Source organism: Rhinolophus sinicus, chromosome 8 (assembly GCF_057876585.1).
Source record: "Rhinolophus sinicus isolate RSI-liver-muscle chromosome 8, RSI-T2T, whole genome shotgun sequence".
Taxonomy (NCBI): Eukaryota; Metazoa; Chordata; class Mammalia; order Chiroptera; family Rhinolophidae; genus Rhinolophus; species Rhinolophus sinicus.
Window position 1 is genome coordinate 80,345,876 of NC_142508.1, and position 23,522 is coordinate 80,369,397.

The following is a 23,522-nucleotide window of genomic DNA, read 5'->3' on the forward strand; positions in this document are numbered from 1 at the left end:
AGCTGTGGGACTTGCCCCTACTTGCCCACCAGAACCCCAAGCCCGCCCAGCACACGTTTCCCTTTGGCGATCAGACCGCGCTCCTGCAGACGGCTGGGGAGGGGACAGGCTCTGGGCGAGGACTGGGAAAGGTGCCGGTATGCGGGGGAGGAGGGGGCGGGGGGCAGGGGCTGTGGACCCGACCTTTGCCTCCCGCCGCCTCGGGAATCCCCCTTACACCCGGTAAAGCGGGGCCACGACCAGCGAAGAACGAGTGGGAAGGCAAGGGCCACCGATGGACGTGCAGGAACCCCACCCCCGCCCGGAAACCTCCGGGGCGGTGAGTCGTGCCGGGCGCTCCCTACCCCATCCCACCCCCGCCGCCTCTGCCGTCACTCACGGCCTCTGCTCGCTGGCTCGCTGGTGCGCTCTCCGCGCCACGGGCACCTGCTTGCCCGGCGCTCTGCGCTCACTTCTCGCTCGCACACTGCAGACTCCCGGCGTCGCCGCCGTCACCCGGCCCCGGCCCCGGCCCCGGCCCGGCACCGCGCTCCGCCCTTCTCCCGGGCTCTAGGCGCCCACCCACCCGCCATGGCCTGGGCCTGGGACAAAGAGCGGCGCATCTCGTTGCCCAAATTCAAGTAAGGAGTTAAGGGCTGGGGTCTGCGGAGAGGGCCGCGGGACAGGAGGGGTGCAGGGATAGCGGCCGTCTCCGGCGATGGAGCTTGGGAAGAAGCCAGGGAGAGTTTGGGTGGGAGGACCCCCAGCCAAAGCGGGGGTGGGGCGGGGCTGCGCTCCAACCAGAGAGACTGTGGTTCCTGCAAGCGACCCCGCGGGGGTGTGGGGGCGCTCTGGGGCGGGGGCGGTGCGGGCTGTGCTTGGGGAGGGGAGGGCGGGAGTGATGCAGCGGTGCTGGAGGCTCGGTACCCAGCCACTGACCGCCCCCTCCCTTCCCTTTCCCCTCCCCCTCTCCCCGCCTCTCTCCGGCTCTGGGTCGGCCACGCTGGACCCTCTCTCCCGACGCTGCGCTGGGTCCGACGCCAGGTCTGCGCGCCGCGGCTGAGCGCCCACTCGCCTTGCGGAAAGAGCTGCGGAGGGACCGGCTGGAGACGGAGGTGGTGGCAGTCGGCAGCCAAACCAGGAGACCGGGAGGCAGAAGCTCGCGGCTCCTAGGAGCGCGCTCCCTTAGCCAGGGATGGGATCTGGTGCGGCCCAGCCCCTGCCCGGCCCGCTTGGCAGACACTGAACTGCGGTTCCCTATCGTCCTGTGGACCGCGGGACAGAGGGAGGCAGGAGCGATCGCCAGTAGCCTCCAGGCGGGACCTCGCGTTCTGCGCACCCGGCGCAGCGCCCCCCGCCGGAGCCACGCCGGGCAAGCCGGCGAGGGAGTGGGGCTGATTGGCGGCCGCCGGCGGCCGGGGGAGGGCGCGCCGCGCGGGGCCATGGCCGGCTCGGAGGCGTCCTAGCCCGAGCGCTAGCGGGATCCGAGCCCACGCTGCCGCCGCCTCTCCGCGCCAGGGCCCCCGCCGCCGCCGCGCCCCCAGCGGGAGATGGAACAGCGGAACCGGCTCGGCGCCCTCGGATACCTGCCGCCGCTGCTGCTGCACGCCCTGCTACTCCTCGTGGCCGACGGTGAGCGCGGGCACTTTGCTGCTGCGGGGGCTCGGGGGTCCTTTCCAAGGGCCGCCAGAGGAGGAAGAGAAGGGGAAGGCTTCACGGTCTCCAGCATCCGGTGCACAGCCGGGTCCCGGAGGGATAAGGGGAAGAGAGCACCGGCGGCTCCCGGGTCACTCGGAGGCTGACCGGGGCTCCAGCCGTGGAGAGGCGGCTTGCGGGGCGCGGGCGGTGACGCGCCCCAGGCTAGCTCTCGTAGCGCAGCGGGCGCGGGGAAGAAGCGTAAGCCTCTCCTGCCGCCCCGCCGGACCTGGAGGGAAGCAGCCTGCAGCGGTAGCGGGTCTCTGCGGCGGCCAGGCAGCTGCCGGAGGGAACTTTGCTGGCGCTTGGGCCACGCGTGTAGCTGCAGGGTGGGGAGCATAAGGCCCGCGAGCTGGGGCCGGAGCGTCTCGCCTCGGGCTGCCCCAGGCCCCCGCCCCACAGCTGGTCACGCCTCTCTCCTCCCCCGCCCCCAGCTACATTTACTGAAGTCCCTAAAGATGTGACAGTACGGGAGGGAGAGGACATCGAAATGCCCTGCGCGTTCCGGGCGAGCGGAGCCACCTCGTATTCGCTGGAGATTCAGTGGTGGTATCTCAAGGAGCCGCCCCGGGAACTGCTGCAGGAGCTGGCGCTCAGCGTGCCTGGCGCCCGGAGCAAGGTAACCGGCCGCGCGCTGCGCCAGCGCTCCCCGACTCAGGCCTTGGCGGCTGGGGTCACCCTGGCGAGGAAAGGAGGGCGCCGTCCTGCGCCGCAGCCCGTTTTCCACCCTCCCCAGCCCCATAGCATCTCCAACAACAGCAGTTGTTACCTCCAAACCCCTGTTCATTCATTCCCTCCTCCAGAAAGCTCCCCAACTCGACTCCCAGCCCCTAAAAAGCCACACCTCTGCCAGTTCACCTGCCCTTGCTTGCTGGCTGCCGGCCCAGAGTCTGATGGGTGTGGGGTGGTGAAAGAAGCCCCACTTGTTCGTCGGGGCTTTCCCTGCCCTCTGCCGCTCTGAGGTCTCCGGGGCACGAAGCCAAAGACAAAGTCCTCTGGGCTGCATTCCAGAGGCTGGCAGAGCACTGTGTACAGGGAAGCCTGCAGGTCACCTCCAGCCTCTGCAGGGTCAGAGGGATGGCTTCATGGTCCCTCTGTCTCTTGGCCCCCAGTTTCTTACACACACACACACACACACACACACACACCTCCCTCTACCCAGTGTCCCAGCAGGAGTTACTGCTCGTGTTTCCCACTGAGTCCTGTCCAATACATCGGCCCTTCCATCTAGCTTTCCATGGCGTTTAGAGAAACTCGGCAGGGCAGAGAACGTTCCACAGGATGGAGATGGATCCCCTTCCCACCCACTGGCATTCCGGCCTTCCCTCTGGCCAGCGCGTGTGCTAGGGCAGCCCTTGGTTGGCCAGGCCAGGCGCCGTGCTAGCTGCACGCCCTGCTTCCTTCCGGGTAACACTCCTGCAAATCCTGACGTCCTGCGTGCACTCAGCCCCGACCACAGCCGAGCGCTTTGGAGTCCCAGCCCGCCTGCAGAGGGTCCCCTTGCGGGAGGCGCGTCTGAGTTCCCCGAGCTTGACTGAAGGCCAAGAGTCTAATGTCTCCCTCTCTCCCTCTTTGCATTTTAGGTAACAAATAAGGATGCAACTAAAATCAGCGTAAGTGTGGAGCCCAGCACGGGCCGCGGGAGACCCCTTCTGGCCGCTTCGCGCCCCGCAACTTCCTCCCTTTTAGAAAGGCTCAGCGGCCGCGAGGTGTAGGGATTCCTCGCAGCCTTAAATTGGCAGCTGCTGGGCGTTTCCGGGCGCCATCTATCGCCCACAGCGGCATCGGGCTCTCCTTTGTGTAAATAGAGGGTCCCAAGCTTGAATGTCCCTCCTCTGCTCTACTCTCACCTGTAAAACTCTCTGTCGTCCACCGCACGCTCAGGCTTGCTCATCGGCCTGCCTTTTCTGCTGGCATTTCTCCCAGCGATCGGGGCGTTCTGCTCACGGCCCTGGCCGCAACCGGTGCTCCAGCTGGTGGGTCCCACCCCCACCGCACACAGCCGGCGCCCAGGCGGCGCCTTCCGCCGCAGCACTCGCCTAGGCCTGGGTTTCAGGTGGCACGCAATGCCTGGAGTTGTGGGCTGGGGGGGCAGAGGACAAAGGGGGGCAGTCTTGGGCAGGCTGTGCAGGGCTGGGGGCGTGGGGTTTGCAGCTCAGAGAGGAGATGCGCCCAAGCTTTCCCAGCTGTAGCGTGGAAGTATCAGGGCCTGGGACTAGCAGGGCCTCCTCATGCCCTTGGTTCAGAGATGAGAGTTCGCTGGCTGCATGATGAGCGCCACGAAGTGGGGGGCTTCCGGTATCTCCACCAAGCCACAGGGGGTGGGGGGTGCTTTGTTGGGAGTTTCAGCCTGACCCTCCAAAGGGCAGGTTCATAAGTAGCAGGGGTCCAGCAGCAGCTGCAGAGTCCCTTGCTTCCTGGGGAGGCTGGACCTTTGTTAAGGGCTGGGGGAGGGGTGGGAAGCAGGTATAATTGTGTCCTCTGAGGGAGAGGGCCACCACCCAGGCCCTCCGGATTCTAGAATAAAGGCTAGTAGGAGTACATGTGGCGAGCCATGATTCAGATCCCACGCTGTCAGTCCACTGCCGGGACAACATGGCAACGCGAGGCATTGGGTTAAGACGATGGGGAACTGGAGACATGATGCAATGGGTAGGACCACCCAGGGTCCAATCAGGGTTGGGAGCCCCATGCGGCTGGGGCGACAAGGGGTGAAAGGAAGGCAAATGTGAGTCGGAGAAGTGTTGGGGTGCTGTAGCATGGGGACGCCTGCACCCCCAGCTGGGACAGAGAGGGGAGGGCCTGCCCGGCCGGCATCTGACCCCAGGCCCCGCTCTCTTGCAGACTGTGCGTGTCCAGGGCAATGACATCTCCCACCGACTGCGGCTGTCAGCCGTGCGGCGGCAGGACGAGGGAGTGTACGAGTGCCGCGTGTCAGACTACAGCGACGACGACACGCAGGAGCACACGGCCCAGGCGCTGCTGCGCGTGCTGTCGCGCTTCGCGCCGCCCAACATGCAGGCAGCCGAGGCCGTATCCCACATTCAGAGCAGCGGCCCGCGGCGTCAGGGCCCTGCCGGCGCCTCCAACGCCAACCACGTGGGTGCCCCCGGCCGCGCCACCTCCGAGCCCGGCCGCAGCGACAAGAGCCCGCCTCCCGGGAGCCCTCCCGCCGCCCCAGGTTCCGGAGTCCCCGAAGCCGCCGCCGCCGCCTCTGCGGTCCACACAGCCACCACCACCGTCGCGGCTGCAGCCGCTGCTTCATCAGCGTCACCGCCACCCCGCCAAGCTGTTCTTCTGCGACAGAGGCACGGCTCCGGTAAGGGCGGGCGCCAGGAGGGGGCGCGCTGGCGCGGGGCTGGGGAAGAGCGCCCGGCGGGCGGGGGGGCTGAGCCATAGGGACCGCCCCCCCCACCTCCCGCTCAGATCGTGTGTGTGGTCATAGGTGGTTGGTAACCCGGGCGCCCCAGGGTGCACGTTCTATAGCCTCAGTTGGGCTCTCTTCCCACTGTTTTCCTGGTGGCCGCTGGAAGCATTTGCCATATGTATTTATGAATGTGGGGGCTGAGGTGTGGGGCGCTTTCTCTACACCTCAGGCCGTGTATGTGTGTTTGGATGCTGCCTGACCAGATTGAGCACACAGACCGTCCAAGCTGGAGTGGGGGGCCTGGCTGTGTAGCCTCTTCTCTCTTGGGCGAGGTTCAGGATGGTCCTTGCCACAGGCGGTGCTAGAAATCATCACTCCGGCCGCTCTGGGCCCTTGCGGTGGGGGGAACAATGAGGAGGGGCCCTACCCTTGTTAGAGGTTGAGGTCTGCTCTCCTGTGGAGCTGAGAGGGCTGGGGAGGGGGAGGCAAGAGGGGAGTCAGAGCAGAAGGTCTGGAAAATTGGGGAGGGCTGATGGTGCTGGGGAGAAGGGGCTGCTTAGCAGTAGTGGGGATCATGGGGGTGGACACAGTACTGCCCAGTGTGTCCCTCCTCCCAGGGCGCCCCCCCCACTCCCTCCGCCCACTCAAAGATGGCCTCAGAGATGTGCTCAGCTCTGTGCTCACTCCCATGTCTGATTTTAGGCAAGCCACTCCCTCTGAACCCCACCCCTCACTCTTGTCTGAGGAAGTCCCCCAGGGGGCACCTTGCAGCCCTGGGAGGCTGGGCTCTGGGGCAACACTACACCTTCCTGGTGAGTGGACCACAGGCCACCCGCTGCCCGCCTCACGGGCTCCGGGGCTCTCCTGCTGGAGGGCAGGTGATGGGCATCCTAGCCCACCTCCTGGTTGATTCTTCAGGTTCGAACTCTGTCTTCCATTAGAGCCCAGTTGTTTCTCACTCAGGTGACAGCCCAGTGGGGCCTGTCCATGCAGCTCTGGCCACCGGCTGGACCTGTAGGGCTTGTCCCTCTCGGGCACCACAGCACTGCACAAGGCTTCCCCCAGGCTCCGCAGGGGGAAATGAGTCATCTGGGACTTGTGGGTGGCCTCTCCCCAACAGCATCAGGCTCCCGACTGACTTGGAACTCTATCCTCTGTATTCGTTTAAGATAACACTAGCTACTGTGACAAATAAACCCCCAAATGCCAGTGGCTTAACCCAGTCCAAGTGTGTTATTCCTGGTTCACATCAAGTCCTGCTGTGGAGTTGGGGTGGGTCCTTTCCGTGCAGGCATTCAGGGACCCAGGCTGACAGACTCTGCCATCTTCACAAGTGGCTTCCACGATCACGCCCAGCATCAATATGTAACCAACAGACAAGGGAAGAGAATGAGAAGCTGCACTTCTCAGTCCAGCTCTGGGAGAGAACCGCACCCCCTCTGTCGGAGGCTACATTGTATACAATGAACTGGCTTCTTATGCATTCAGAAGGGCACTAAGTGTCTTTCTTGGAAATTGAGATGATAGCCTCTGGAATCATTTTGGTAGGGCTTAATTCTCTCAGAGTAAAGCAGGTGTAGAGAGTGGCAAGGGAAGTTTTTAAGGGCCAGGCTGAGAAATGGTAAATATCACTTCTACCCATATTCATCGGCCAGAACTCAGTCACCTTGGCCAACATAGCTGCAAGGCAGCTTGGGAAATGCGGTTCTCAGCTTGGCAGCTGCTCCATCCTCATCTCTTCACAGTAGAAGGGGAGTGTGAGTCTTGGGGAAACTTAGCCATTTTGTCTAGCACACAGTAGGTATACTGGAAAAGTGCTTATTGACTTGTAGAGTGATTCGCTTAGTTGATATTGTTGGTGAAGACCCTTCTGCGCCATCCCTTGGACCCCAGCAAGGAACCATGTATGTCTCAGTCTGGAACATTCCTCTGGGCAAAGCAGAGGCTTTGGAAGGCAGAAGCCCCGATGGGAGTGGTGCCTCCACCATTTACAGGCTGTGTGACTTTGGGCAACTGGATTACCATCTCTGAATGTATGCCTTCCTCTGTAAAATAGACGTGGTAATCCCTGACCTGAGAGGGAGCTCAGTATGGAAATCTCTGTATAAATGTTCATTATTATCACCATGGCCATTACCTGCTCTGGCTGGAAAGGAGGGAGATAAAGCTGGGTCGTTGGCTGTTGAAGGCCAAGGCCAACCTGTGGAGGCAACAGGGACCGTGTTAAAAGCTTTAGTCGGGAAGCGCCACGGGAACGAGATCTCTGAGCGTGAACTTGGTGGTACTCACACAGACGCTAACGAGGCCACGGTCAGGCTCCTTCCTGCTGAGGCTCGCTCTCCCCAACCAGGGCTGATCTCGCTATCCTGGCATGGCTGGTCAAATCTGCACTCTCTGGGCCGGCCACAGGGCACAGCTCAGCCCCCCAGCAGGGAACCCATTCGTGCAAGGTGCCCTTCTTTCTGGAAGATCTGTTCTGATGGCACAGTGCCCAGGGTATCCCAGCAAGGACCTTGGACGTCTGCCAGCCCATGTAGATCAGGGCAGCAGCCAGGCCGGGGGCTCTCCTGCCAGCCCTGGAGTGGCAGGTCGTGTTCATTTCCCTCCAGAAAGCATCGCCAGCGGGGCTCCCACCAGAGTGACAGGGTAGTGCTGTAGGAATGTGGTGGCCCCTAATGTCTCTGTCACCCCAAAACCCTTGCCAGCTCCCAAACATGCCAAAACCATGCAGACCCGTCTCAGACAGAAGTTTGTCTCCAGCCCCCCTCAGGAGACCAGGAAGATGGGCCTTCAGGTGGGGGCCAGACAGCCTGTGCCCCTTGCTCTCTGGGGGAAGCTCTTGGAAAAGTCACTGTGCTATGGGCATCTCTGTGCCTGGAGAAGTGCGTTAGATGACTTGTCATCCACAAACATACCCGAATGGCCATGACCCCAAGGAGGGACCCATGCCATCTTAAGTGTCCCATTTGGCCCCACCCCTGAAGGCTGCCGAGGCGGTGGGCTGTTGAAGGGTGGAGCCTGCAGACCACGTCCAGGTGACAAGCACTGATAACCTTCTGTGGGGCCTTGTGGTTGAACAGTGCTCGGTCCTGCTAAGCGTCCCCTGGAAGCAGCAGGTGAGCTGATGGCCCGGAGCTGCCAGCGGCATGAGCCAGCGAGGGAGCGCACAGCTCTCAGCCTCTGAGAGGGGAGGGACCAGGAAGGCCCGGTGCAGGCAACAGGCAAGAGCGTTTGCAGAGTGTGGCAGTCAAGGTGCTGGCAACGCAGAGGGCACGTTCAGACAGGGTCATAGAGGAGAGGTTGTAAGAGTATGTTTAAAGGTGCTGGCAAGGGTAGGGCCGCCAAGAAAGGATGTGTGCCGGTACCCAGGACTGGCAGCTGTAAGAGCCATTGGCACCCCTGGCCTAAAGGGGCAAGGGGAGGAAGCAGTTTGCAGAACCCAGACCTGCTAGTGGATGGAGACGCCTGCCTGACCAGAGCTGTGGCCGTGGTAGAGGGACACAGCCAACCCGCAGGGGCCCAGCAAGGGCCTCATTTCCTCCTGCCCTCCAGTCTCCTGTCAGGGCCTCCCACTGGCCGAGGCCTCCTGGGAGCTGAGGGCATGGGGGCCCGGGTGATACAGCCTATGGGCCCAGCGTCCAGGGGCTCAGAGCAGACTGGAGAAAAGTGGGTGGTGCGTTTGGGGGCCACCAGGGGAATAGCCCAGCTCTCAGAGGGAGGAAGCTGGATTCCGCCCAGGGCAAACCTAGGGCTGAGTTTGTAATTAACAAGGTCATCCCAGGCCTGTGGCAGGTGGATCTCTGGCTGTTTCAGATTGGCAACTTCAGGGATGGCCCTAGCCCACCTCCCCATATAGTCACCTGTTAAGCAATTGCTCCTGGAAGAAAGTCAGAAGTCCTGACAACGCTGTGTTCTGTTTTTTAAGCCAGATGCTGTGGCAATGCCAGGAAGGGGGCAGGGGGTTTACACGAGTCCTCACCCTTCAGCTGCTGCACAGCCGGGCCAGAAAACCCTTCCTGTGCCCAATGCAGCCAAATACGGATTTTGCACTAAAAGTTTATGTGCAAAAACTCATTCATTTCTTGTCTCATTTGTCAAGAGACATTTTGATATTTGTGCTTAAAAATAACGTGGCTGGATTAGCACCACAGAACCCGCACGGGGGACTGGGCCCCTTCTTAGCCACGTCCGTAAATCCAGCTCCTAATTAATCTGAATGCTGACCTATTTTTCATGAACACTTTGTTGCTGGTTGCTGTTTCTAGAAAGAGAGAGAGAGAGAGAGAGAGAGAGAGAGAGAGAGAGAGAGAGAGAGAGAAACAGAGACAGAGAGAGAAACAGAGACAGAGACAGAGAGAGAAAACAAAACAGAATGTCTTCCAGACAAACCCTTCTAACTGGGAAAGGTGAAGCCCAGATCGGCCTCAAAAGAATACCGTTTGCCACTGAATGGCTTGTATGTTGGGAAGAGGTTCCCCTCCGTAGGGACTCAGGGATCAGGTCTGTGGCGTGTGAACCTCTAATTAGCCTTGGGGCCCTGGCTCCAAGGAGAGGCGCCCTGGCCCCTACAGAGAGCCAGCTGGATGTGGCAAACAGATGCCTGGTGCCCACAGAGAACTGGCTCTCAATATTTCAATTAATAATGAGAGAAAGACAGCCAAAGCCATGGGTGTGACGGCTTTCGAGAGGCTGCTTCTGCTGGGAGCCATCAAGAGGAGCATGCTCGGGTGTCACCATGGCAACCATAAACTGTGAACAAAGGGGGCTGTGGACAAGGTGAAGGCACTCAGGGTCACCCATGCTCCCGGTGATGACAGAGCTGGTGTGGCCGGGGTGACCAGGAGAATGCCCGCCGTGGGGAGGGTCTCCAGCTAGGCCAGCAGGGCCAGGCGCCGTCTGTCAGAGGCTCTTCCCAGTTCCCCGGGTCCACGAGGACCTGAAAACCATTGCCTCAAATACACCGTCCACTCTTCCCTCAAGCTCTGATGTGACATGAAGATCATAATTAAAGAGAAAATAAATCTGGCAGAAGTTGTCCCAGAGAAGAGAGATGAGGCTCTCTGAGCATCTGAAAGAGAAAAGTAAAGGATTTCATACAGGAAATGGCTGGGCCTCACAGCTGACAAGAGATGCTGCATCCTCCCTGACAGCGGCCAACGTGGGAGATTATCAGCCACATACCACCCTCTCATCAGCCAGTCATGTGACTGCCACAAACAGGAACCAGGATGGCAGCCATGAGCCAGCTCAGGGGCCTCCAGCCCCCCTGCAACTCCAGGACAAAGCCATCTGTATCAATGGGAGTCCCGAGGAGGGATAACCCGATCCAGCTGGGGCAATCAGGAGAGGCTGCCTGGAGGTGGTGTGTGGTTTCAGACTTGAAAGAGGCACCTGGGGCTTAGTCTTACTGCTTAGGTCAGTCCCAAGAAAGCATCTGGAGGCCTGCCTTCCCCCTTGCCCTGTACCCCATGGATTGGTCACACCAAATGGAGTGGTCAGTTGGCTACCTGCACAGCCATTCTGTCAGCAACAAGGAGACCCTAAATTAGGACTAAAACAGGCGCACTATGGATTATGAGCATGAGAAGTAATAATACGGAACTTGCCTTTTACGGAGCCCTGAGTGCCGTCTGTCTCCCGGGTGTCCCTCCTCGCTGCTGCTTTCCGTAACTCCTGCCTCACTTCATCAAACAGGCCCCTCCTGGAGCGCAGACCCCGCCCCAGCAGGGGTGGAGAGCCAGCCTTTCTAAATGGCCTGGGAGCCACACCCACCAGGAGCTTCTCATCACTTCCTCCAGGTACACAATTCAAAGCTCTGAATATTAAGCTTCTGCCAGCATCTGTGGGGATAAGTGAAGTCCAGTGCCTTTGCAATACGGTACAGATTAGCAGGCAGAGGCAAGCGCTTGGCTGTGGCCTGAGCCCTTGAGTTTTATGGGAGATGCTGGCTCAGTGTTAACATGCCTTTGCAGCACAGAGGGCAAAAAGTCTCATCTTTCCTGTTCCCCGTGCTTTGTTGATTGCTACCAGGCATCTGTTGGAAACTCAGACCCACAGCAGTGACAGGCTTCCCTTTGTTATGTAGGGGCTGCCGGAAAGTTTAAGGTGACAGGCCCGTCCTGTAATTGCTGGTCCCCACCTGTTCCTGCTTACCCATGGCTTTGGTGCTCCCAGGAAGGTGTGCTGTCCATACCAAGGATATGCCCAGGAAGTGCCCAGCCGCCAGACGGAGCATGAGGCCGCACTGTGCTTGGGTGCCTTCCATGAGATGGCCCTGGAAGCTTGTCCATAAGTTGGTGGTTCCGGGTGAGGCAGTTTCTGGAAAGTATTGGTTGTTCTGTTGCATTATTACTGCTCTCCAGACTGAAATAGCAAAGCTCTTTGGACTGGCTTCTGGTTTTCATGGTTGAAGGGGAGTGTTTGGGGGCCTGGTGTCTGTACAAAATAGAGCAAACGTGGACGTTTCAAAAGCTTTCCCCTCACCCAGGCACCCATGCCCGTGGGCTCTGCTCCATGAAGCCCAGAAGTGACCATGTTGCCAGGACGCAGACCACTCAGGTCCATGAAGGCCGACTGTAAACTGGGCGCGTCCTGAGGGCACCCAGTGGGACACCGAGTGCCCGTCAGTCATCTGGGAGATGCCCACTGTGGTGGAAGAGACGTAGCGTGAACCCGAGGCTGAGAACAGTTGAGAAGGAAGTCTGACTCCCCACCGTTCCTAAGCACTTCATCCTTCCTCCTGACATTTCCCACCTTCTTTACTGTTCGGCTAGTGGCTGGGAGGCAAGCCAGGGTTTGGATGCCAACAAATTCTCCGTTTCTGGCCTTAGAGCCACCCAGAGTCACAGCCTGTGGCTGGTGCTCTAAAGGACAGACCCATGGGCTATGGGAACTAAGAATAGGGGGGGCTTGACCAGTCATGGAAGGGTCCCTGAGGGAGTGACGCTTGAGTCATAATCTGAAAGATGGTTAAGAGTAAGGAGAGACGCTCAGTAAGGAGAGAGGTTAGGGCCTTTCAGGAAGAGGAAAACAGCATGTGCAAAGATCCTGTGGCAGGAGGGAGCCAGCAAGGACAAAGGCCTGACCAAAAGTAACTGGCTGGGGCGCAGTGGCATGAGTAGTAGCTCAGGAGTCGAACCCGTAGGGCCTGATGACAGGGGCAACAGGCTGGGGAACAAGTGGGTGGCAGGGCATGATGCTTTTGGAAATGGCACTGGCTGCAGTGTGGAGATTGGAGGGGTGGGGGCAGAGTGGATGTGGGAGACCACCTGAGAGGCAGCGATCCAGCCAGGAGATGAGAGAGTGGACTAACTACTTGGATGGATGGGTGGGTGGGACATGGTGGGTGAGCAAAGGGAAGGATGTGGGACTGGATGGCTGAGAGCACGGGGGAGGGTGGCAGAATGGAAGGAAGGTGATGGAGGGGCGAGTGGGGGATGGCAGGGTGAGTGGATACATGGCTGAAACATGAATGGGAAGGTGTGCGCGTGTGGGATGCAGGACGAGCGGCTGGGGCTGCAGACATGGGGGGTTGGCATTCCCTGTGCCTGGACACTGCATGCTGGGCCTCTATGTTCCAAGAAGGAGGCTTCGGGGAGAAGAGTCCCAGGCAGTGGCATGGCACAGACTAGCTTGGTGAGAATTCCAAGCCAGTCGTTTCCCTCTGCAGTCCCTGGGCCACAGGAGGGGTGGGTGGCACAGGTGGACACAGCCAGTCCCCAGCTCCCCCAAGCCCTCAGCCTTCAGATGGCACCACCATCACTCTGGTGAGGGTGGAAGCAGGGGACCCCTCCATCTGCACAACACTGGGCACCCTGGTGGATGCAGCCCGGCCAAGATTTGATGGTTATTGTGCAAGTAAAATTAATGTAGATTTAATTTTTCAAGCATTTAAACAATTAAATCTCCAGGTGGGCAGATGAGTAACTATTCACATTGAAAGACGAATGTAACAAAAAAACACACATGGCAGTAATTTATAATGCCTTCTGGTCTGCAGGGTCATGTTTTAATGCGTGGCATATCCTGGGCAGCTCCTCTGTGCTCATTTTATTTAATGAGCACATGTTCTAGAATTTTCAGAGCACATCCCTGGGCAATTAAAATGTGTTAACCTTTCTAGTTAAATTGTGTTTCTAAAGAAAAGTCCTCAGTGTGAAACAGAAAGATGCAGGTGTCCTCGAGGCGAAAGCTAGAGGAGAGGCCACTGTGTGTTGCATGAGGGCCGCTGGCCGCGCTAGCCTCAGGGACCACCGCCCTTCCTCCCCGGACCTCAGGCCTCTGGTCTGCCATCCCTGCCTGTTCTCGGCTGAGCAGGGCAAGGAGGCCGAGGCCTGGCCCCACACCCTGAGTTGCCTTCCTAGAGCACTGAGTGCCCACGTTTGCTGGGCTGAGATAAACGGCTGGTCTGGGATGTGAACCCACACAGTGTGACTTCTATCCACAGACACCACCTCTCAGTGCCTCGGCCGGGCCCGAGCCCCACGCTGCTTCCTGCGATGAGACTTTATCCGCGTTTAACATACATGATGGCTTTTTAATCTGGCCAACTTTGTTGCTAGCTCCTTCCCAGCTTTCTGTTTCTTTTGAAATGAAGTCTTGCCCCAAATGATCCTTCAATGGCATCACTTAATAAAAATGGTAAACAGGCCTTTCCCTGCGGTCAGGCGGCTGGTGTGGGCAGGGCTGGAGCAGCCCTGAGTGCAGCGAGCCCGGTCCCTGGGAATCTAGTCCCGGCTCCTTTGCTTGCCGGCAGCTCTTCCTGACCCCACCCTAGGGGACAGCTCTGGGAGGGCTTCTTGAAGGCAGCACTTGCTCCAGGCTTGAGGCACCGGTCAGACCTGTACGAAGGAAAAGGAGGGGTTACTGGTTCTGTAGGGTGAGCCGGTGTCTCCTCAAGGTGCTTGCAAGGTGCTTGAGAAAGGTGGTCCAGAGCGCAGGGCTGGTGGCAGGGGGACAGCGAGGGTGCCATTGTTGGGGAAGATTCCAGAGAAGTCCCAACTGTGGCATGGCACTGAGGTGGTGGCTCTTCCTCCTGTGGGCAGAAGGAACCCATAAAGGTCTTGCACCTTAGGTGAGTTTTCCAGGTGTGTGTGAAGGAAACAGGTGGGCACAGGGTGACAATGGGGCAGGAAAATGCTTCGGAGAGGGGCCACTGCTGAACTCAGGCCATGGCGAGGGGAAAGAGAAAGAGAAAGAGAGAGAGAGAGAGAGAGAGAGAGAGAGAGAGAGAGAGAGAGAATGCACAGTGAGGAATGGCTAAGATGGACATGTGACACCCGCCCCGGCCCCCTGCTCCCCAGGGAGCATTCAGGCTCCTCCCACTGGCCACTGAGGCTGCCGTGGGCATCACCCCGGTGGACATACTGTCACCCGCTAGGAGATTTGTCTTCAAACCCAGCTGCCTAAGGCAGGGGCAGGCCAGGCCAGCAGGGTGGGGTCAGAACAGGACCGAGGGACCCCCATCTCGTCCGCAGTTTGCACTTCTGTCTCCCACACTCACCTTTTCTTCCAAATATCTGTTTCCTTTAAAACCCAATGGCATTTGCTACTCTGAGTTTTTGTCCTAGTTACCAGCACACATTAATTCTATGGCACAAGTGAATTCTATCCAGTTCTGTTAGTATTCGATTATTCCTCGCTGACTCCTTTTGAATAAATACCCACGAAGCGGCTTTAATTAAAATGCTGGCAAGGGAAGCAGCCTCCTTGCAAGGCAGCTTCTTCCCAGCAGCTGCGGCTGGGCCACCTGGCCTGCCCCGCGCAGGGTCCAGAGGAGGGCAGAGAGCCAGGGCGGGGCAGGCATGGGTGGCAGTCAGGAATGTGGGAGTAAGGAGACCAGCCCCCATTGTCACACAGCAGCGTCACACAGCAGTGTAGGGACAAAGGACTGGCCTCCTGGATCCTACCCCGGGGGTGGCTCTGAAACTGCAAACTCAGCCAGCCACCAAGGGCCAGGCTGGGGGATGGTGCTGAGTGGGCCGGGCAGAGGGAGGCCCCACTGCACAAGGGGCCAGGAGGTGAGTGGCAGCCCCCTGGCCCAGGGTCAGGAGGGAGCAGCGAGTGGGGATCTCTGCTGAGAAGAGCAGCAGACCCGGGGTGAGGGTCTTCCCTGGACGCCAAGTCCGTGCTTGTATGTACAAGTCTCCCAAGTTTTACATGTTTGATTATAATTTATGATTTGTCAGACCCTTGTGTAGACCAGACAGTCCGCTGTGCTGCCCCTGGGCTCTGTAGGAGACGGTGCTGTGTCCCATGAGGCAGGGATGGGGACAGTGGAGATGGTGAGGAAGCGCGAGGGGCCAGCCACCAGGAGTGCCCCCAGCAGTGTGCTTGGCCTGGCAGGGCGCTTCTGGACCATACCCTGACCAAGGCTAGGGTGACCGTAAGTGCCCTCTCTGCTGGACTCCACAGCCCTGCCCCCCGCCGCCCCCAGAGAGGGCCTCCTTGCACCCTGGCCCCAGGAAGCTCCAAGAGGGAGATTTCTATGCCGCAGGCATGGCGAGGGCCAGGATGAGTCGGGGCAGGACCGGGCGGGCGAGGGACGGGAAACAGGTTAAGAGCCCGTGTTCCCAGCCGCTGCAGGCAGACAGCCCTCCGTCCCTGTGGCTAAGTGGATGTCTAAGCCCCGCCCATGAAGGCTAGCCAAGCTCAGATTGTTGCCACCTGGAGCTGGCCGGCCCTGTCCCACTTCAGGCAACCAAAGGGGAAAGAGGAACTGACCAGAGTGCTGAACGGGCTGACACTTGTCACAGAGGTGCCTGTCCTCGAGCCCCTGGTCGGCATCCTTGTGTGAGGGTAAGGATGCTTACTGGCCCCGTGGCTGCATCCAGCCCTCTGCCACCTGCATTCACCGTGTGAATATTCTGGCACAGGGCTGGATGGGGCCAGGCCAGCTGTCCCGGTATCAGCCTGCACCCTGACCCTCTAACTCCCCAAGTGCAAGGTCAGCCTGATACTCGTGTTTGTGGCAGGGGAGGGCCTCCAGTGTATTTGAATTCTGCTCTCCTCAAACCTGAAATAAGTTTCGGTTGTTACGCTATAGGGGAAAACAGTGCAGCCTCTGAGCAGCCTCTGACTCAGGGCACTGTCACCGGCTGCAGCTCCTAAGCCACCAGTGAGCCTGCAATGGCAAAGGAGCCAGCCAGGCCTGGCGCCCCACGCCCCTGACAGGGAAGGGCTGCAGCTGTCTCCTGTCCACGGCACAGAGGACACAGAGTGGGGGTGGTCCCCTGAGTGCCACCATGCCTGTGGGAGGCCAGGCCAGAGTGGGGGTGACCAGCATCCACCCTGCATCCCCCCAGGAACCAGACTCACAGGCTTGGCCTGCGGACGGTGTGGTCAGAGCGAGGGTCCCAGAGGATGGCCTGAGAGTGTAAGCATAGCGTCCTCCTTCACTGTCATCACCAGGCGCTGTGGCCTCAGGGCTCCCGTGCTGCTCTCTGACAAGCCATTAGAATTCTGGTCCTGCTGGATGAATGGAAAGGCAAGATTTCCCAGTGGGAAGCCACTTGGGCTGGCGCCTTTGCTGCGTGCCTTGGGGACTCGTGCACCCATAGTGTTCTTTGGGGGCCTCTTGAAAGGCCTCAGAGGGCTGCTTATCCTGCCACCATCTTAATGGTAGCAGTTACTCTTCAGAGCCAACGCAGCCTTGATTTCTTTTAGAATGATTAGCAAAACGAGGATACTTGTTTCATACGAAGAACAAGTGGGCAGTGCTGCCTGAGACACTTCGTTCAGCACCCAGCAGCCCACTTCTCCACTCCCTCAGGACAGATAACCGTGTTCCAGGCTATTCCCGGCACCCCTCTGCAAAGAGGAAACAGACAGGTCATGAGCACAGCAGCCCCCCGTTCGCTGGAACACAGGCGGGAGTGAGAGGCCAGGCCAGGACGTCCGACCTCAGCTGAGCCCAGGCCGCAGTGGGCAATACTGGCTCGCTCCAGGAAACAGTGGGGACTAGGACGGGGGGCCCAGCAGCCAAGTGCTAAGCCCTTGTCACTGTCCCTCCAAGGAGACAGCACCTGGGGAGGGGAGACACGGGACTGCCAGACTTCTATCTAACCCATTCTGGTGTCGAGACCACTCTGCCTCCTGGGCCAGCCTGGAAGCCAGTTTTCCTTGGTCTGTCCTGATTCATTGGGGAAAGAGAGGGTTTGGATCTCTGGGAGTGATGCAGCAGGAGATTCCAAACCCTGGGATCTTTCACCGAAGGTCCGTGGATGTCTGTGTGTTGAAAGAAATGGTTGGGAAGACAGTTTGTTCTTCTTATTCTGTCAGGAATGTGTTCTGGGGAAGTAACCACACTGTCCTTTTCGGTGAGACCTGTCTGCCACGCAGGTGACTCTGGGGCACTTTTGCTTACATGCTTGGATCAGTTGGCTTTTGCTGTGAAACCCACACCCCCAAATACAGTGGCTTTGGATAACAGGACGGTCAGTGAGGCGGCTTTTCTGCTGGTCTCTACCAGACTTCTTCATGCATCTGTGGTCAGTGGCCTTTCAGCCGGGGGCTGGTTGGTCTAGTGGGGCCTCAGTTAGGACACCCCCTGGCTCTTATCCTACAGCAGGCTGGCCCAGTCTTGAACCAAGAGTCTCAGAGAACGGGCAAGCCTTGACACACAAGCACTTTTCAAGCCTTTGCTCACTTCACACTTGATAATATTTGTGGGTCAAAGCAAGTCATATGGTCAAGACCAGTCAGGGTGGGAGGGCACTGTTACACAGGGCGTGATGCTGGGGGCACAGAGATGAGTGAGGAGGGGAGTGGGAGCCATGTTTGCAACCTACCACCATGATCTGGCTTAATCTGGACCCCAACCCGGTGACGCCACACAAATGTACATCTTCATTTTATGCATTGTGACACAAGACCCAGAGAGGTAAATGGTGTGGTCCCAGGTCACACAGCAAGCTGGTCTGGAAGCCTGTCTCTCAGGCCCCTGCCCCACACCATGGTGATGCCGTACCAGGGAGTGGATGCGGTGCCACCGAGGAGCCAAACCCTGGCTGTCCCCCACAGACATCCACCAGCAGACGCTGCAGACCTAGGCACTGGCCCGGGGGACACCACTCCTGCCCGCCAGCCCCGGCTGCTTCTGCCCTGGCCCAGCACAGAGTGGCAAGATGGTTGTTTCCACGTACTGCCAGCCGCACCCGTTTTCTGAGCACCTGAGCCCAGGTGAGTTCTGCCCAGGCACCTGGCCATCCATCACCTCGTCCGTCACTACATCCAGCCTCGTCCTGCCCAGTGATGAGTGACAGCGAGGAGGGGCAAAGGAGCACCCCAGTTAGGGGAGCAACCACTGCACCCTGGCCCTTCGTGTTCATGGTTGGCACAAGGCAGAATGTCAACCCGGGTCACACTGCAAGGAGGGCCAGCAGTGACGACTGTCTGAAAAATGAATCTCTGACGGGGAAGGTTGGCACATTCGTCCTGCGCTTTGCTCCTCAGCGGCACTCAGAACCGTGTTTGGAAACGATTAACTGGGGATGAGGCCTGCACCCCTTTTCACTGAGATGTCTGAGCACAGCCTTGTTTCCCAAAATGGACATCAGGAGTCCTGGAGTCCCAAGGCGGAAGGGCCCCCAGGTCCAACCCCGCCTTTCACAGGGGAGACGGGCCTGGGACGTGAACCACATGACAAGGACAGTTACCACCAGAACAAGAATGGTTAGGGGTTGGGGAGAACACCTTGGGCAGAAAAGACTGATCGCTCTTCCACCTGGAGACGAGGAGGTGGTGGGAGCAGGTCCGTCCGCCTGGTCAGGACAGCCACAGATCCGGCCGCCCTGCAGCAGCTCCTGAGGGCACCTACGTGGAGGTGGTACCACAGCTGCTGGACAGGAAGGGCCTCGGAGCCTCCTGTGGGCTCCAGCTCCAGCCCAGCTGGCAGGCTCAGGAGAGGGGGGAGGGGCCTCCAACAGATGAAGACCCTGGTGACAGACAGATGGAAAGATGGGCGCACAGCCCGGGTGAAACCGTCCCAGTGTCACACCAGGGGCCCTGCCTTAGACCCCTGCTCTGGAGAAGCAAGTGGCAGTTACCTCCCACCGGAATAGTGCGAGAGTCTCTCCTCAGGGACCCTAGCCCACCCACCCCCACCAGCCAGCAGTTTCTGAGCTCCTCACTTCCAGCCTAAGGGCTGGACTGGCAGTGCACGGAAAGAAGGAAAGAAGACTCGTGGAAACGTCAGGATGCCTGAGACGGTGTCTGAGTGCCAAGCTATGCAGGTCAGGCCAGAGGTAGAGGGGCTGGAGTTGTGTGCAATCTTGGAGTCTTCCTGGAGGAGGGTGGTGGTTAGGCCTTAAACGCTGAGGGCACTTTGCAGCATAGTATTGGAGGCCGGGGGTGCAGAGAGCATATTGTCTTTTTATTCAACTAAAATCATGACTTGGACTTGAGATCTAGTCTCGCACAACCCTGCTTCAGTCCAGGCGCCCGTGTCTGACCACAACCGGCTCCTGAAACCCGTGGTCTGTGCACAAACAGCATCAGCAAAACGCTTTATTGTTGCCGGGAAGCAGCCACCCGGCACCAGCCCGTCCAGCGGCCGCGGCCTGCGGAAGGCTCATGGGCCTGTCTGCGCATGGGCAGCTCCCTTCTTTTCCTGAATCAGGCGTTAACCGCGCCCGTTTTGTCGCCCCCTGCAGGCACCGGCCCCACCTACACCACAGACCCTCTGCTGTCCCTGCTCCTGTTAGCTGCGCATAAGTTCCTTCGCCTGCTGGTGGGACACTGACAGAGGCCGTCCTGCGTCCTGCGCGCCTCCGCGGCCCGCACGGCCGGCCCAGAGCGCGGGTGAGGATCCGGCCGCAGACGGACACAGAGACTGAGAGAAGCATGACAAAGTCCACGTGGAAAATCAATCATATTTTGGGGGAAGTTACACAAGTGTAGAACACCAGAAACAATGCATCCAGTTTCCAAATAAGGTGGAGTTTGGCCCACGCAGAGTGCACGGGATTAATGATTCTCGACTTCTATGTGCTTTTCTGTTCTAAACTCGGCCTCCACGTCTTCATTTTGCACGGTCTTTAGGGTACGATGTAAAAATGCTGGGTCACAGCCTTTCTGACAAAGCAAAATATTTTTAGTAGATTATTGTGTTAGGAATTTTTTTATTTACTTTTTCTTTGGGGGCTTACCTTTTTTAATTAAATTATTTCTTTTGAGACATTTTGATTTTAAAAAGATACATCTTATCAAAATTAAACTTCACTGTCAATAATATTTATTTTTAAATAAACATTGGAAACAAGGTCCGACACTTGTTTATAAACTGTATTGTATACTGCTGAATAACAGTTGAATAAAAAACGACTTTGAAATAAGCTTTCTACAGCCATGTATGAATGTTAAGCCTCAGGGCCTAGTGCAGCCTGGATGCCGTGACCTGCTCCCTGTGCCAGCTGCACCCTCGCCTGGATGCCGCCCAGAACACAGGCCAGCCCAGGACACCTGGCCGAGGCCACACTCAGCAGACAGGAGAAGAGCGCTTGCCCAGCGTCCCCTAAGGACAGGGGACCCCAGGGAGCCAGGAGTGAGGAGCCCCCAGCCTGGGTCCTGAAGGATAGCAGGTGGCTGGGAAGAGGTGTGATATAAACCAACAGCCAGCCTTTCCGCTTTGGGTTTAGACTAATTAACCAACCCATTTGCCCACTTGGAGATTACACATCCAGATGTATTTACTGTTACTGGATTCACTGCCAGTTGGAGGGGGATTTGGGGCCAAGATGGGGCTTTCCACACTCTTCCTCCATGCATTGAGCCTCTCCATTGTTTTGAGCCTCTGAAATACATGTATTTGGGGCAGGTTACACACATCTTAAAGAAGGTATAACACACCTCGGGGGCCGTTATGCTTCCTTCCGTGACAGGGCCGCATTAAGCAGCCAGCTCTCTTGGCTTCCTTGAAAATCCAGCCAGTTTTAAACAAGTGTGCCTGTCATTCATGTTGCTCACCAAATACCTCCATCTCCTCCGGGCCTGCGTGTGTTCAGACTGCGCTTCCTGGCGTCCTGTGGCACGTGGCGCCGGGTCATCAGTTCCTGACAGTGAGCTGGGGGCAGAAGGGGCGTGCACGGCTTCCAGTCCCAGGCATCGCAGTGCGAGTGCAAGAGCCTCCCAAACACTTTTCCTCTGATAATGGTGACTAGCAACGTTCCGGACGGTAAATACGCGGCCAGCCTCGGTGCCGCGTTTCTACGGTGCGCGGCGCGTCCCCTGCTGGCCAGCACTGGAATTGCAGCACTATGAGGACTCAGCCTTGGAGGCTGCAGGCCGCTGAGCCTGGGGTTGCTCATTATTTCAGCAGAATCCAGCCCATCCCGACTCCTTGGCAAAGGCTGCGGTATTTATCGGAGGGGAAAGAGAAAAGAGAAGTGCATTTGGACAATCCCACGTGCAGAGACCCCCAGTGTAGAGCTGATGGGCTGGGCTGCCCGTGAGAAGGCAGTCTCTGGCCTGCTGTTTCTGGTGGGTACCTTACGTTGTCTCACATTTCATTTCTATTGATCAGCGCCAATCGAACTGTAAATTGAATCATTTTGTCTGGTGGATAGTGCTTCTGTTCAGAAGGATCATCTCTTTTCATAGTTAACTCAATACTGCAGCAGGCTAATGTCATGTTAAATACGGGCCCTCTGTGCTTGAAAAGAACAAGGCACTTCCCGGATGCCAGGTTGAATGGAAAGGATGTGTCAATGATGGGCTGACATTGTGCCAGATCGCTCACTCCAGGGCCCTGGAGCTGGGGAGCCATTTCCCATCACTCGAACCAGCCCCTGCAGAAACGGTCAGCCAGGCTCCTGCCTGGAAGCCACTGGTCCGGGTGTGATGCACCCGGGAGACGAGGCAGGTGTGCTGTGGGGAGCTGCTCCTGGGCTGCCCTGTGTTCTGCACAGAGAGCCCTACATCTCCTCCTGGGGACCAAGGATTTCCGAGAAGGAAGTGGTGGGGGAGGCCAGGCCAGTTCCCTAAAGTGGGAGTTTAACCTCCAACAGAAGCAAATGGCAGTCAGACTGAGACCGAGGAGAAATTAGGATCCAGAGGAGGCCAGAGCAAATCCCTCTGACCCTGGGCCCCCTGGGGACCAGCACCCCCTGAGGGTCCATAAAGCGGATCAATGGGCACCTGGGCAGGTGCTCCCCGAGGCCCCTCATGCAGCACTCCAAGGTGAGGACGGAGAACAGGCAGCCTGCACTGAATTTCCTGGGATACACACAGACCAGGAGGGACAAGTAGCCATCAAAACCAGATACCGTGGGACTGGAGTCACCACCCAAAACACCCTTTCCTTTGGATTTTGTTTCCAGCCCAAGGCAGACGGGTCCGAGGACAAGACAATTGATTTCAACTTGGACAAATGCACTGAGGGTGGTTCAGAAGCTCTGGTCCCAGCCTGTGAGGACGCCTGGTCGGCCTGAAGGGACTGTGGGTCAGCACTGCTGCCAAAATGAGGACGAGGAGGCAGGGGTGGAGGAGGGCAAGCTCCACTCCCGCGGGGGTCTGGCAGGGGGGCTGAGGGGAGCCGTGCCCCACACCCAGGGGAGGGCCCCTACATTGTACCACTGGGATAGGTGCCCCCTGGTTGACAGCACCTCCTCTTGGTGACCCACGCGGGTCCTTCAGGCAGCACACGGCAGCTGTGCCCACACTTGCCCACAACCCCTACCACCCCGTCACCTGCTGTCCTGCCTCCTGCAGGTACAGTCTGTGAGTACCTGTGGGCAAATCCACAGGCACTCAGACGGTCCTCTGCGCCCGCATCCTGCCTCTGCCCCCAGCAGCCTCTGACCTCTGTGGCCCTTCAACTGGCCTTACAGGGCCACAGGCACTGAGGCCATTCAGAATGGTCCCCAAAGAGGCCTAAAGCAAAGGAAGTTTTAGAGTTAACCAGAATCCCATTCCCAAGGCAAGTCATTGGTGTTTAGAATAACATGTACCCAGTTTTCGATTGAAGAACACAGCGAAGAAGTGGAATTGCAGAAAACCTGAGTTTTCTTTTTTCTTGCAATTGTTGATTTTTGTGTGTCTTTTTTCAGTAAAGCACAGTATACAAAACGTTCCTTCCACCTTGCTTTGGAAGGTCTGCAGCGTGCCTGCCACCCAATCTCCCAACATACTGCTACTTTAACTACATAACCCATACAGCCTGGTCAGCTGTCGGCAGCTGAAATACTCCTGCTCCCTAAATACCAAGAGGCATGCTGCTGTTGAGCTCCCCTCCACGGACCCCGCCACCACCACCTCCCACAGCATCACCAAACTGGGTCCTAATGAACGAGTGCTTTGCACTAGGGCATACCACTGTCACTTCTCAGAATGTTAATGCCCATAAAATGGAACGTCAGTGTTACAAGGAAGGATCTCCTTTATCAGCAAAATCGGAGTCCACTTGAGTGATTGTCTCTACAACTGTGAAAGCCTTCTCGGCTTGGGGGTGATGGCTGGGGAGGAGGGGCACTCCTGGGCAGGGGAA

At 58.3% G+C, this 23,522-nt stretch overlaps 2 protein-coding genes and 2 long non-coding RNA genes across 31 annotated transcripts in view; 1 reads left to right on the plus strand and 3 right to left on the minus strand.

Annotated features, from left to right (window-relative positions):
* LOC109451919 (uncharacterized) overlaps positions 1–517 on the minus strand; it is a 43,878-nt gene extending 43,361 nt beyond the window's left edge. For all 8 annotated transcript variants that reach the window (XR_016022136.1, XR_016022135.1, XR_016022134.1 and 5 more), the window contains exon 1: positions 380–517. This is a non-coding gene — a long non-coding RNA (uncharacterized LOC109451919). The remainder of the gene's footprint in view (positions 1–379) is intronic.
* VSTM2B (V-set and transmembrane domain containing 2B) lies at positions 374–20,373 on the plus strand. 2 transcript variants are annotated; one of them, XM_074314963.2, is made up of 6 exons: positions 374–620; positions 1,024–1,611; positions 2,109–2,293; positions 3,258–3,287; positions 4,519–4,993; positions 19,693–20,373. In XM_074314963.2, exons 2-6 carry the CDS (start codon positions 1,530–1,532, stop codon positions 19,779–19,781), a joined length of 861 nt encoding a protein of 286 aa, XP_074171064.1. In that variant the 5' UTR covers positions 374–620; positions 1,024–1,529; the 3' UTR covers positions 19,782–20,373. The 2 variants fall into 2 exon arrangements, with proteins under 2 accessions (XP_074171064.1, XP_074171065.1); XM_074314964.2 differs by lacking the exons at positions 374–620; positions 19,693–20,373 and adding an exon at positions 5,271–5,446 and having other exon boundaries at positions 1,392–1,611.
* Positions 2,220–4,523, minus strand: LOC141567534 (uncharacterized). Of its 2 annotated transcripts, none has more exons than XR_016022137.1 (3): positions 3,525–4,523; positions 2,533–2,735; positions 2,220–2,353 (listed from the first exon to the last, which is right to left on the minus strand). It is a non-coding gene; the product is annotated as an uncharacterized LOC141567534 (long non-coding RNA). The 2 variants fall into 2 exon arrangements; XR_012490248.2 differs by having other exon boundaries at positions 2,221–2,353; positions 2,519–2,735.
* Positions 6,091–23,522, minus strand: part of LOC141567533 (uncharacterized) — a 32,870-nt gene continuing 15,438 nt past the window's right edge. For 5 of the 19 annotated variants that reach the window (XR_016022122.1, XR_016022123.1, XR_016022125.1 and 2 more), the window contains exons 3-4: positions 10,648–13,881; positions 9,098–10,109 (exon numbers count right to left, since the gene is read on the minus strand). The gene's annotated coding sequence lies outside the window, so the exon portion shown is untranslated. Of the gene's footprint in view, positions 10,110–10,647; positions 14,076–19,989; positions 20,114–21,008; positions 21,388–23,522 lie in introns of those variants that run through there. The other 14 variants (XR_016022126.1, XR_016022127.1, XM_088800373.1 and 11 more) reach the window with 12 other exon arrangements.

Coding starts and splice junctions, on each gene's coding strand:
- VSTM2B (XM_074314963.2), top strand. CDS start 1,530: ATGGAACAGCGGAACCGGCTCGGCGCCCTCGGATACCTGCCGCCGCTG. Junction 1,612..2,108: donor GCTACTCCTCGTGGCCGACG/GTGAGCGCGGGC, acceptor CCCCGCCCCCAG/CTACATTTACTGAAGTCCCT. Junction 2,294..3,257: donor TGCCTGGCGCCCGGAGCAAG/GTAACCGGCCGC, acceptor TTTGCATTTTAG/GTAACAAATAAGGATGCAAC.